The sequence below is a fragment of the Aethalodelphis obliquidens genome, unplaced genomic scaffold, assembly GCF_003676395.1.
Source record: "Aethalodelphis obliquidens isolate GAN/ISIS:26980383/991018 unplaced genomic scaffold, ASM367639v1 scaffold24, whole genome shotgun sequence".
Taxonomy (NCBI): domain Eukaryota; kingdom Metazoa; phylum Chordata; class Mammalia; order Artiodactyla; family Delphinidae; genus Aethalodelphis; species Aethalodelphis obliquidens.
The window spans coordinates 9,954,858-9,969,583 of NW_020837968.1; the positions used below are offsets into that span (position 1 = coordinate 9,954,858).

The 14,726-nt window shown below is 36.6% G+C and overlaps 1 protein-coding gene across 1 annotated transcript in view; it reads right to left on the reverse strand.

Annotated features, from left to right (window-relative positions):
- Window positions 1-14,726, reverse strand: part of USH2A (usherin) — a 774,017-nt gene that overhangs the window by 126,447 nt on the left and 632,844 nt on the right. The window contains exons 59-60 of the mRNA XM_027122185.1: window positions 13,767-13,929; window positions 435-789 (exon numbers count right to left, since the gene is read on the reverse strand). Coding sequence (XP_026977986.1) covers window positions 435-789; window positions 13,767-13,929 — 518 coding nt within the window. The remainder of the gene's footprint in view (window positions 1-434; window positions 790-13,766; window positions 13,930-14,726) is intronic.

The window sequence follows — 14,726 nt, forward strand, 5'->3', positions numbered from 1 at the left end:
TTATAGTGCATGTGATGTATATGTATAACTCTGCGTATCTAGACAGGTCTACCTAGAAATTTAATTTTCTTTTTCCTCAAAGAGCCAATAGTATCACATCGACATATGTGACATGTCTAATTTTATCTGAGCCTCATCCTAATGAGGTGTAGAGGGACACATTTAATATTCCCATTTAATGGATTTGGAAATCACGCAAAGAGAGATTCACGTATTTGCTGGAGGTAACACAAATTAACCGTGGTTTGAAAACTGGTCTCCAATATCTCTTATACTTAGTCCATGGCTACGTTGCATTTTTTGCACCTAACCATTTTCATATATATGTTTAAGCCCCAAGTGAAGAAAAATGACAAGGCAGATAAGAAAATTAATGTCAACCTATTAACCAGATAATCTAAGTATCTGTTATACTTTTTTTCTGAAGTTCTTACCGTCACGGTGAAAGCGTGCACAACAGAGAAGTTCAACGTCGGGTCATCGGTTCTCTCTTGGTAGACCACACGGTACTGGGAGATAATGCCATTGGGAGATTCTGGCTTCGTCCAGTTCAGTAGAACTGAATGAGCACCAGTGGCTTGAGCCCAGGGCGCTGGCAAATCTTGAGGTGGGGCTTCTAGAGTCCGTGCTGATGACCACAGACTCTCCACAGTGCCCCTGGAGTTACGGGCTCTGACCCGATATTCATAGAGCGTGAAAGGCCTCAAAGTATCTGCATTGTCAATAAATTCAAGGGCTCCTTCTGACCAGACAAACAAAAGGGATTCCTCTTCAAGGCCAGCAGGACGTCTGGAAGGAAACCAGCAAAACAATCAGTGACACGGCACACTTCAAAAGAAGGTTTGTAGACAGAGTAAGGAATTGCTTTTTAGAAGAAATTTTTACAAACTCAATTTTTCAACAGTCCCATTAATGAAATGAACATGTTAAGTCTAATAACAGGAATTTGCTTTCGAGCTCTTTAAAGGGTAAAAGTCAAATTTATTTCCTATGGCTTCTCCAAAACCTAGTAAAACGCAGAGTATGCTCAAAAAATTCTTTCAACTACCTGAGAAGGTGACTGTTTAGGCCCATCTTTAGATTTTATTGATGTTAAAACTAGGGCCCATGAAGTAAGTCACACAGAGAAAGTAACTGAATCACTTTGCTGTATACTTGACACTAACACAATACTGTAAATCAACTATACTCCACTCCTCCCCTTCCCCCCCGCAAACCTCCCCCACAAGTCCCATGCAAACTCTTTTGGCACTTAACATATAGAGCATTAAACATCTAAGTAAGAGAAATGGAATTGTCAGTTGCTGGAATGACCCCAGATAGCTAATATTTCATTTGGAACAGATATTTGCTCATCTGGGTGTAAAATCATGATGCAGACCTGACCAGAATTGGAAGTTCCTGAGGAATCCTGGTTGGTCTCTTTCTGTGTTCTCAACATCTGAGCCCAGTAGGTTTAATAGTTTTTCTTTTAATTGAAGTATAGTTGATTTACAATGTTGTATGAGTTTCTGGTGTACAGCAAAGTGATTCAGTTATACATGTAGATACATTCTTTTGTATATTCATTTCTATTATGGTTTATCTGAGGGTATTGAATATAGTTCCCTGTGTCATACAGTAGGACCTTGTTGCTTATCTATTCTATATATAATAGTTTGCATCTACTAACATCAAAATTCCAGTCAAAATTTTTTTTTGAGTGAATGGCCAAAAGGCATATAATTCCATGGCTTTTCTGCATCTTTGCCTCGTCTCTATCAACTCTACTTTTCTACAAGGGTAAGTATTCTAGGTTGGGGAAGAATGTACCCAAGGGATGACCCTTTCCTCTTTCAGCTTCATCTCTAGTTGAGAAGAGAGTGATGAATAAATCAGTATTTTCCAGGCTGTTAGGAGTATTTAATTAACACACTCTTCAGATGCTGGCATATTCACATGCTGCCACATCAGATTAACCATCAAAACGGAAAGGGTTATTAAGACAAAGTCAATGACAGTACCTTTCACGAAAAGTCAGGCTATTTAAAATCTTTGGCTTTGGGAATTTGATGATCCTCAACTTGATAAGTCACTATGACCCAGGTATGAGCAATGACAGTCTACCTGCTGGAGGCTGTGGAGGCTTCACAGATACTCCCCGTGACTTGCAATTATGGTTAGTCCACCCACCACATTATTCCTTGCTACCATGCCTGGGCCAGACTCTGCACTCCGTGTAGGTTTGCAGGGTTTGGCCTTTGTACTTGCTGCAGATACCAGGTACCAGATGTGTCACTGGGAGGGATCCACTCTAATGAGGACCACAGGGCTCACAGCCAAGTATTCCTCTCAGTCAGTTTTTTTAAAAGGTGTTTGCTGGGAACATAATATAGCAGGCAAACATATGAACTTCTATGGGTGAATAAAACTTTCTATTTTGTCTGGCTTCAAACTTTCTATGACAAGTCAATGAACTTTATGAAATTCTCATGAATTCCCACATCAAGGTGTAGCCATGGTTGTCATAAAACTGACGTTCTATTAAAAAAAGAAAAAGAAAAAAACAAAACAAGAAGAAAAAAAGAAAAAAAACATAAAAACACACATACACACACACAACTGACAATTCTTTAAAAAATTGCCTCAGAGTGTGAATTTTAAAAATCTATACTATGTAAGAGATTAAGTATTATGGTAGCCCCAAGTTTATCCACCAAAACAGTTAAAGGATGCAGCTGGGTTAAGTATTTCTTATCACGACTGAATATTTAATTAATATTACAGTGAGGTAAACAGTCCATTTGTGGTATTAACAACAACAACAACAAAAAAGAACATTTTTATGTCTAAATGAACTTTGAACAGAAGATGTTGAGTAGATGACAATTACTCCTAATTTATTTAAGATGTAGGCTTCAACTGTGTTTAACTGGAAGTGCTTCCTCCTGAACAGTCTATGTTTAGGGAAATCACATTTTCAGTTCTCTCTGAAGAGTCAAATGATTAGTTCTTCTATACTTAAGTTCATTGGGGAGATACTTCAATAATGCACTTTTCCAACTAGAGTTAATTTAATGTTGCTTAACACTTAAGAAGAAAACAAAAATAATTATTAAACTAGGAACTATATATTTTAAAGGGCATTCATACTTCTGTTGTTTTCATGTGGTATAACCTTTTAAAGAACTCCCTGCTCTCTTGGAATGCCAGAAGTTCTCAGTGCTTATCTTCAAAAGTAATTAAAACAAAATCCTATAATTCAGTGTATTTCCCATAACAATTTAACATTATGAAACTGCCAACCTTACCTTATGAAGAATATTAAGAATATTCTTAATTTAAATAAATAGCCAGAAACACCTGTAGTCAGAGGAGATGGATTGTAAGCCTTGGCCTTGACACATCATTAAATGACCTTGGGCAAACTCACCTGTGTTCTCTAGTGTTCATTTCACTTTGTAAACTGGAGTCAATGATCTTATAGGGTATAATGTCTAGAATTTTGGTAAGAATTAAATCAAGTAATGCATGTGAAAATTACTGGGTCAAATGTAATACACAATACAAAGGAAGTTATCATAGAAATGATGTCCAAAGCTGTAAGAGGGTGTGGAGAAAAGGGAACCCTCCTACACTGTTGGTTGGAATGTAAATTGGTACAGCCACTATGGAGGACAGTATGGAGGTTCCTTAAAAAACTAAAATAGAGCTACCATAGGATCCAGCAATCCCACTCCTGGGCATATATCTGGAAAAGATGAAAACTCTAATTCGAAAAGATACATGCACTCCAATGTTCACTGCAGCCCTATTTACAATAGCCAAGACAGGGAAGCAACCTAAATGTCCAGTGACAGATGAATGGTTAAAGAAGATGTGGTACATATATGCAATGGAATATTACTCAGCCATAAACAAGAATGAAATGATGCTATTTGCAGCAACATGGATGGACCTAGAGATTATCATACCAAGCGAAGTAAGTCAGAAAGAAAGACAAATACTCTGTGACATCACTTATATGTGGAATCTAAAACATGACACAAATGAATTTATTTACAAACAGAAACAGACTCACTGACACAGAAAACTAATGGTTACCAAAGAGGAAAGGTTGGGGGAGGGATAAATTAGGAGTTTGGGATAAACAGATACACACTTATATATATATATATATATAAATGAATTCCTTTGCTGTACACTGGAAACTAACATAAAATCATTAATCAACTATACTTCAACTAAAAAAAAGAAACGATGTCCAAAGCCTGTATTTAGGAAGACAAATCCAGCAGTTGCGTAAAGGCTGCATTGAACAAGGAGTGACAGCAGTCACACAGTGAAAAGGTCATCTCAACAGTCCACATGAGAATAAATATGGATCCTGAACTAGGTCGATGGTAGAGGAAATGGAAACATGGGTGATTTAAAAAATGCTTTGGGAAGGTTGAATCATCGAGCTTTCCTGAGTGGGTGGCTGTTCTGGTGTTGAGGAAAGAGATTCAAATACCCTTCAAAAATTTTAGGACTTAATTGCGTTTAAAACTCTTCAGTGATTCGCCATAGAACTGGCCTGTGCTGACCACTGCAGATTCACCTTCTGAGATTTCTATTCCCATTTTACATTCTGGTCAAAATCCAATAGAAAGTCTTTCCCTTGCTTCTCTCTCAAATAGGGTTACAATATCCTTCTATGTGCTTAGTCTTTTCTTTATAGACTCACTTGTCACAGTGTATTGTAATAGACTTTTCTTTTTTATATCTCTCCTACTATACTACAAGTTCCCTGAAGTCAGACTGCATCTTATTTTTGAAGCAATGACTGGATGACTGACTGGTTGACAAGAATAATCCAAGATTTTGGTTCCAACAAGAACCACAAAAATGTTCTCATTATTAAGTTATTGTCTCTCAGCTCTAAACCTACCCTTCTATATTTGGCTTTATGACAGTGGGGCTGGGACTCTGCCCTCTACATTCCTGCTTTACTAGCTGATTCTATATTGGGATCTGCCAATAGGGGGCGCCAGAGGGTGATTAGAGAACTGAAAGGAAAAGGGAAGGGGCTCCTTCCTATTTGCTTCCTGTTTGCTTGCTGATTACATGAGCTTCTCTGCAGCAAGGATTCTTCACCTTGTAAGCAGTAGATCCTTTTCCCTTAGGAGCAGATGATTCAAATATGACATTTTTCCAACACTTGGAAAGCCAGCTTCATCTCATGCCTCCTCCTACAGACACCTGCACCAGCTGACAGGTGCCCCCTCCTTGGATGTCTGGGTTCCAGCATCACAGGTGCTCCCCTCTAAGTTTCTAAGTTTTAATAATTCAAGCCGTTTCTCTTTGTTGCCTCAGTCCTAAGGGTATTAGCTCTTTCCTGCAGTTGCCACTTCTATGATATCCTCGAGTTCTCTTTCATCCTTTCAGTTACCTAGTTAACAAATTTACAATCAGGTAGTAATTATTTATATTAAATTCTTTCTATTAAAATAACTGGTGTGGGGCTTCCTTGGTGGTGCAGTAGTTGAGAGTCCGCCTGCCGATGCAGGGGACACGGGTTCGTGCCCCAGTCTGGGTAGATCCCACATGCCGCAGAGCGTCTGGGCCCATGAGCCATGGCCACTGAGCCTGCGCGTCCGGAGCCTGTGCTCCGCAACGGGAGAGGCCACAACAGTGAGAGGCCCGCGTACCGCAAAAAAAAAATAAACAAATAAATAAATAAAATAAAATAACTGGTGTGGTTTCTCTTTCCTAGCAGACCTTGATTGCTACAGAAAATGAGGATGATGTTCACAGAAAGAGGGAAATAGGAAAATTGTAAAGAGGGTAATGATAGATTTGTATCTGGACTCACTGAATTTATCATTTTGTCTTTATCACACCATATTACATATTGATTGTAAAAAGTAATTAGAAAATAAAGATGAGCAAAAACACAAGAATCATCCGTAACCTATCTCTGAGATAAGCACCGTTAACTTTCTTTTGGTGTTTAACATTCCAGACATTTTTCGTGCACATATAAATGTAAAAAAAATTCCATGTATTTAAAGAAAAACAGAATCATACTAGGTGTACTGTCGTGCAATCTGCTTCTTTTATTATCATGAACCTCTTTCCTTGTCCTTAAATATACATATATAACTGCCAGATTTGTCTTCCCCAAGCATGGCTGTGGGTGGTCCATCTTGGATAACTTTCTATTTTTTATTGTGCTTTATGTTTAACACAGTACTTTCACATACATGATTTCATTTAATTCCTATGAAATTCTAGAGGTTAATTATTTTCTATGTTTATCAGCCTAACTTACATAGAAGTGAAAGCTTAGGGAACATAGTGACTTGCCCAAGGTCACATAACTTGTAAGTGGCAGACCCAGGACCTGGAAGCCATATCTTCTGACTACAAATGCCACGCTTTGTCCATTCTGTCACACTGCTTCTCTATTTTACTCCAAATCTTTAACGGCTCTCATTGTTTCCAAATCAAAACCCTGAACTCCTCAGCCTAGTATTTAAAGTCTTCCAAAATCTGCTGTCAAGCCGACCTTCTAAATTCTCCCTACAAATAACAAAGTCTCCAGCCAAGCCTGAGCACGGAACCCTATGCCTTCGGTGTTGGGAATTTTGCTTATTCCAGTCATTTTATTCACCTGTGATGTCTTTGCCATCAGTCTTTGCTTACTAATATTTTATCTACCACAAAGGAAACAGAATACAAAGTCCTGAAATGGATGAGACGACACACGGGAATTTTGTATAGGCGGCCTTTCAAATCAGTAAATTGTAAAATAATGTTGACAAACTAGATAGCTTAAAAAAAAATAACGAATGCCTAATTGATACAAAAAGAGACATGAAGTGAGAGTGTTTGGGAAGTACATTCACCAATCAAGAGAGCTTTTGGTTGCAACCTGTAGAGTCCTTGTCACATCAGCCAGAGAAGCTTAAGCCTGCACAGTTGGAAAAGCAAGGTTTCCTGGAGGTTTCTAGCTCTGCCTAACCACTCTTACAGATAGATGGGGTCTTCAAATTATTTTTGTACAACACTTTTACTCCTGCTTTTTAAAAACTTTGCAACTTAGCCATTATTTTAAAAAATTACTTTGTAAAGGCTTTAAATATTTATATATTCATTGAACAAATTGATTCAGTGTTCACTATTCTTTCCTCCATCTCAGATCTTCCTTCTAAACTTACTCTCTTTCATCCTGAAATACACTTGTTAGAAGTTCACTGAATGATATTCTATTTGAGGTAAATGCATGAGTCTATTGAAGGTAAATTTTCTCCATGTTATTTTATATAAGTATAATTAAGGACTGAATTCCGATTATTAAAAGTTAATTTTTCTGAGAAAAAACCCCACAAATGTCTAGATTTCCTGTCTCATTCCTTAAAACAAAATCAGTCTATTAATGTAAGATCAGAAACCATAAAACTCCTGGAAGAAACGTTAGGCAGTGAGCTCCTGGACATTGCTCTTGGCAATAGCTTTTTGGATCTAACTCCAAAAGCAATGGCAACAAAAGCAAAAATAAACAAATGGGACTAAATTAAACTAAAAAGGAAGGAAACCATCAATAAAATAAAAAGTCAACCTACTGAATGGGAGAAGATATTTTCAAGTCATATATCTGATAAGGAGTAAATAACCAAAATATATAAAGAACTCATACAGCTCAACAACAGAAAAACAAACAATCCAATTAAAAAATGGCAGAGGGTCTGAATACACATTTTTTACAAAGAAGACATACAGATGGCCAACAGGCACATGAAAAGATGCTCGACATTACTAATCACCAGTGAAATGCAAGTCAAAACCACAATGATATATCATCTCACACCTGTCAGAATGGCTATTATCAAAAGGACAAGAAATAACAAATGTTGGTGAGGATGTGGAGAAAAGGGAAACCTTGTGCACTGGTGATAGAAACATATATTGGTACAGACACAGTGGAAAACAGTATGGAGGGTCCTCAAAAAATTAAAAATAGAACGTCAGCAATTCCACTTCTGGGTATTTATACAAAAAAATATGAAAACACTAATTTGAAAAGATATATGTATCCCTATGTTCATTGCAGCATTTTTTACAATAGCCAAGATACGGAAGTAACCTAAGTGTCCATCTATGGATGAATGGATAAAGAAGATGTGGTATATATATAAGGAGTACTACTCAGCCATAAAAAAGGATAAAAATTTGCGATTTATGACAACATGAATGGACCTTGAGGGTATTATGCTAAGTGAAATAAGTCAGAGAAAGACAAATACCATAGGATTTCACTCACATGTGAAATCTAAAAAACAAAACAAATGAAAAAAAGAAAACAAAACCAGACTCACAGATACATGGAATAGACTGGTGGCTAAAAGAGGGGAGGGCTTTGAGGGATGGGCAGAATGGGAAAAGAGGTACAAATTTCTAGATATAAAAGAAATAAGTGTGTAATGTACAGCATGGTGACTAGGGCCAGTAATATTATGTTGCAAATTTGAAAGTTGCTAAGAAAGTAAAAAAATAGTTGTCATCATAAAGAAAAAATTTTGTAACTGTATATGGTGACAGATGGTAACTAGACTTATTGTGGTGATCATTTTGAAGTGTATACAAATATTGAATCATTATGCTGTACACTTGAAACTAATAATAATGTGTTAATTATACTTCAAGAAAACAAAAAACAAAACCCAATCTATATTTAGATATAAGGAGTAGAGCCAGAAAAGTACTGGAAGAAATAATTGATGTGTTATGTTTAATATGATCACTAAAAGAATTTCCATAATATGTAAAAAGGATAGATAAATTAACAAGAAACAATCTAAAAGAAAATAGTCTAAAGATATATACTATACACACACGAATATATATTAGAAATAAATAAATGAACAGCCTGACTTATAATGACCAAAATTTTAATTAAAACAACAACAATATGCCATTTAAAATACTAGGGCTGCCCTGGTGGCGCAGTGGTTAAGAATCCTCCTGCCAATGCAGGGAACATGGGTTCAATCCCTGGTCTGGGAAGATCCCGCATGCCGCGGAGCAACTAAGCCCGTGTGCCACAACTACTGAAGCCTGCACTCTAGAGCCCGCAAGCCACAACTACTGAAGCCCGCATGCCTAGAGCCTGTGCTCCACAACAAGGGAAGCCACCGCAATGAGAAGCCCATGCACCGCAATGAAGAGCAGCCCCCGCTCGCCACAACCAGAGAAAGCCTGCGAGCAGCAACGAAGACTCAACGCAGCCATAAGTAAACAAACAAATAAATAAATTTATAAAATACTGAACTAGCAAAGATTTGAAAGATTGCTGAGTCCCAGTATTGATTAGAGTTTTCAGAATTAGAAATTCTCATATACCATTTTTAGAAGACAATTTAGCAATCTCCAAAATTTAAAATGCACAAAACTGGATCCTGCACTTCTAGTACTAAGAATAATCTTCCATATGTTTATTGTAAAGATTTTTTTGGAGAATTGCTTTTGTAATGAAAACTTAGAAATCACTGATTTTGCCAACAATAGGAGACTGGTTAAATAATACACGATACACATCCATGTAATAAAATATTGTTGAGTCATTAAAAGAAATGAGAGGGGTGTGTGTGTATGTGTGTGTGTGTGTCTCCAAATGGTCAAAGAAAATTTGAACAATTCCTTATGTAAGGGAAACTATAAATAGAAAACATCAATGTTACATATATTAAAATTAATAGTAGTTATGTCTATTGATGGGAATTATATACATGGGTACATGGGTAAGTCATAAAAAAGGGATGCATAACCTTTGTAATATTCTGTACTGTTAAAAAGTTTTTTAAAAACATTATTTCTAATTTAAACAGTCATTAAATTTTTATTTTGTAAGGCCAAGTCTCAATGACATCAACTTCATCCATGGAAGTCTTCCATAAATATTCCAGACAGAAAGAATCCCTGTCTCCTGTAAATATTTTGGTAAGTATTTATATTTCTCACATTATATTGCTCATTGTTTTGCTTGCTTAGTTTGACTTACATCTCCTACTATAGTAAAAGTCCTTGGTAATAGGGCTCAGATCTTACAGTAGATATGAACATTATCTGTCATCTATTATCCATCTATCTATCTGTCCCTATTTATCTATCTATCTATCTATCCATCTTCACATCCATACTGTCTTTCCACATAGTACAAACTGATTGCATAAAAATTCCTTCACCTTTGAATCAATGCCCTTTTTTCTTAGTTTACTCAATCAGCTTAATTATGCATTCTAAAAAAATATTATTTATGGTAAATATTATTTATGGAACATTTATAAAACATTTATAAAATTTATAAAAATATTATTTATGGTAAATATTATTTATGGAACATTTATGCTTGAAATGTTCTTCCATATCATCCATCCATTCAAACTGCCTCAGATTTTATCCTTCAAAACCTTACTCAGTTTTTCTGAATGTTTAGTTATTTGAATATTTGGAAGGTTCATCACTTATTTTTACTTTTACGGCATTTAGAAGGTGTTTTAATATATTTTTGTCTTTTACTGAACATTGATCCAATCTTTTTCTTTATTTAGAGGCTGCTTTTGAAAATAAAACTCCATGCATTTTTGTCTCTCTTAAAATGGAATCTCCTAGTGGGAGATCATTTTATTACGTATTTTGTAAAGTCTTAAGAAAAAGAGTTTGGTGGATTTTGTAGATGGAAGTTGGATTTTGTGGGTGGATTTTGCCATTTACAAGATTACAGATATAAAATAAAGGGGAAATACTGAAGAATCTTTATTATACAAGCCAAACTTGCTATGAGAAGAAAGCAGATGCCCAAGATGGCCTTAGGTATGCCCTATCAGTAAACAGGTTGCAAAACGCTAACATAAAGGTTGTCCCTATTGTAGGAAATCTCTTTTGTAACTCACATTGGTCAACAAAGTAGCCTAAATAAAAGATCATGTTAACAGGTGAACTAACCAGAAGCAATCACATGAATAGTCTTGTCCTTACTAGCTTATTTTTTGTTTTGTTTTCTAAAGTCATAAACATCTTACCTGTTTATTAGGGCAGATCGTTTTTAACAGGATGCTATCTAGAGGCAACATTTAAACAATAGATGGGAATTACTGAGGAGAAATGATTTGGGGGCTTGGAGAGAGCAGAGATGAACATCTTCAAGATGGGATTGGCAAGTTGGCTTCCCGCAATTTAATGAAAATATCTGCATAGGTCAAACCCCGTCTTTGATTTGAGCTAAATGGATTTCCTTTGGTGGTGATAGAAGAAAGAGGAGGCAAATGATGAAACAGAAATTACATGCCCTAACCTCCCCAGAAATACCGTAGGCTTGTGTCTGTAACTATACGTGGGGCTCTATGGAGTCCCAGAATGAAAAAGAACTCTGTGTCTACATTCTATTTCTGTCCTTACAAATTCCTGATTTTTTTTTTTGCAGCTATCTAAGAAAAATTTGATATTGTTGTTGTCTAAGCACATTTAAACTTCAGCTGAAATAACTGCCAAGTGATTCATGCCTATGTAGGTGAATATAACGATTGTATCTGGAGCCCCAGCGCACCATTTTCATTTCACTTTAAATAAAAAACAAAATGTATCTATGTCAGTCAGTGCCCTTCTCCTGTACTCAGAGGTATCAAACAGGCTACAATTATGATTGTGAAATGATTGTGTCACACTGGAGGAAGGTTTATTGCTTTTGAGTCTGCTAGGCAGTAACACATTCTGTTTCATATTACTCTTTATATCATTGTTTGGCTGTGACTAGAATAATCAAATGCCATCAAATGCTGTCAAATTCAATTTACAGTATTTTTCATTGAAGCGGGCTTTCTACATTATATTTCTTGTTTTCCCTCTCTATAGCTGCCACGGAATAGTCACTGTAATCATGAGCATTATTTACAAAACCAACAGAGAGAAGCCTCTTCCTGGTCTATAACAGATACTTTATTTCCCTTTATTCAGAATAGGAATTTGATGTGCTTTTCTCATACAATTAGCATTGAGTAGATGAAAGAAAACTATTCCAAAGATGGGCATTGTAAAGGCTGCACTAATGTGTTTAATGTAAAATGTAAATTCACATTAGCTATTTTTACATGTTCATGTGTATTTGAATCAGAAATATTATTCTTCAAATTAATGTTTGCTGAGAAGAAAACATTTGGCTTGCTCATTTATGGCAATGTGATTTACAAAACCAGAAATGCGGTAATACTTTCTCCCTTCATAATTTTCCTTACATTCCCATAGCTGAAGATTGGTCTGAATGAAAGGGTTTCAATATCTGAAGTTGTAAGATGAGCCTAAACTAAGTTTCACGATGTGTCCAGGGCGTAGGACTAAACAAGGGAAGGCATGAGGCTGCAGGAGAGACTAACAAAGGATGCTGAAGTGGGATAAGGATCTGAGAAAAAAATGTGTTGGGCTTTGTATGCCTGATTTAAATAGATGGCTTTTGGAATGGGGTTTTCAGCTGCAAATTTTTTGTCTGCCGGTGTCTGTCTTAGAAAGTGTCTTTTCCATCTCAGTGCTATGATCTGAATGATTGTGTTTCCCCCAAATTCATATGCTGAAATCCTAACTTCCAAGGGGATGGTATTAGGAGGTGGGGCCTTTAGGAGGTGATTAGGTCATGCGGGTGGGGCCCTCATGAATGGGATTAGTGCCCTTATAAAAGAGACCCCACACGGCCCCTGCTGCTTCTGCCATGTGAGGACACAGTGAGAAGATGGCCATCTGTGAGCCAGGAAGTGGGCCCTCACCATACAGTAAATCTGCCAGTACCTTGATCTTGGACTTCCCAGAATCCAGAACTGTGAGAAATTAATGTTTGTTGTTTATAAACCACACAATTTATGGTATTTTTGTTATAACAGCCTGAATAGCAAACTCTCAGTTGAGAGGTTCTCTGGCCCCTTTCCTCTGTTTTTGTTTTACTTTATCCTTTCCTGCTCTCTCTCTTCCTCCCTCTCCCTCCATCTCTCCCTGTCTGTCTCTTTCTCTCTTTCCTCTTTCTCCTCATTATATATTTGAAGAAAACATTAATTTAAAACTATGTCCATGCTGATCAAATGAAAACTGGATCAAGTAGCACAATACCCTTCAAACCAAAATGCCCAGGGAACCACCATCTCTCTCTCTCTCTCTCTCTTTCTCCCCCTCTCATTCTCACTCTCACTCTCCTCACTTTTTCTCCTTCTCTTCCCCTCCCTTCTCTCTTTTCTTCCTTTTAGGTGGCTACACTTAATTAACTCTGCATATCATGGTGAAAAGAAGCTGCATTAACACCATCTAGCCAGGTGAGTGGAAACCTCAAAACAGAAGGGGAACTGCAAAGTGAAAAGTGTCATCTTTTAAGGATGAGAAAAAGCCTTTCCAATCTCCACATACCAAGTGGTGGGATATAATTAGAATTTTTGTCCTAGACCTGGTTCTTCCTCTGGAATGAGTATGTTTCTTGGTCAATGAACCTCCAGAGGACAGCTCTACCCTTCTATCAAAGGTAAGCCTTCTTGGGCTATGAGGTCTCATCTTTCAAAGAGGGCTCAAACAAAAATGTTACATGGTAGTTGTGGCTTTTTTCCTTGGATAATGTGTAGAAGTTTCCAATACCAATTTTAGTTTCTAGTAGGTGCTTCAAAACACATGAATTCCCATCAATTCTCTTATGGAAATAGAAAATGTATTTGATTCTACAGGCCTGGAATAGTACACGTTCTTAAATAATCAACAATAATAGTAATAGTCAATGTTACCTGTGAATAAAGTAGTTGATGATGACTCCATTTGGTTTTTTAGGTGGCGTCCATTTAACCATTATGCAAGCTGATCCCAGTGCCTTAAGAACAGGAGCATTTAGATCCATGGGGGCTCCTTCAGCTGTTTTGACAAATATCCTACTGCTAACTCCACAACCTCCTTAAAAAAGAAGAAAACCAAGACCTTTAATAACTTGTCAAGCAGCGAAAAGAATTATATGTACATATAGAAGGGTACGAATATCATGACAATCATTTTATCTGAAATTTAGTATACACACAAATTTTGTAAACATACTTTAGTATTTAAATCTCTTCAGGATTTGAACATTTAAATAAGGAATCATTTTTGGGAAATCCATTAATTTGGGATTTGGGAAATGGATTTGGGAAATCCATTAATTAACCACATTTTTATACAGGCATAGACAATAAAGCTTATGCTTGTCTGAACTGAGGTTTCTCTAATTTACTGCAGTTATTCTAGCCAGAAAGTGAAAATGTGCTTCAATTTCGTAACTGTATATGTGACCTGAACATCATGTATGCTCTTAATAGTATCTTATTTTTGCTAATATTTAAAAATAATGATTGTTCCCTCAACACACAAAAGTCAAACAATGAATTTGAAGGATATTGTTTCTTCACAGCATAGCTTTAGGGACACAGAGAGGCAGAAGTTGATTTTTGCATTTAAATCAAGAAAACCTTAATTTAAAGCTATTTCCATGTGGATTAGCTGAAGAGTGGATCAGGGAAAGCCATACTCTTCGAACAAAATGTCTGAGTCTGGTTTGTAGAGACAAGTGGGCAAACTGACTCAATTTCAGAGATGAAGCATAGCAAAGTCGCAGACCCCCTAGTCCTAACCAACTCTACGGGAAATAGTACTCATTTGGAAACAGAAGTTCCTAAGGACAGGAGTTTCATGTTGAGTATAAGGTTGGTAAATTTCTT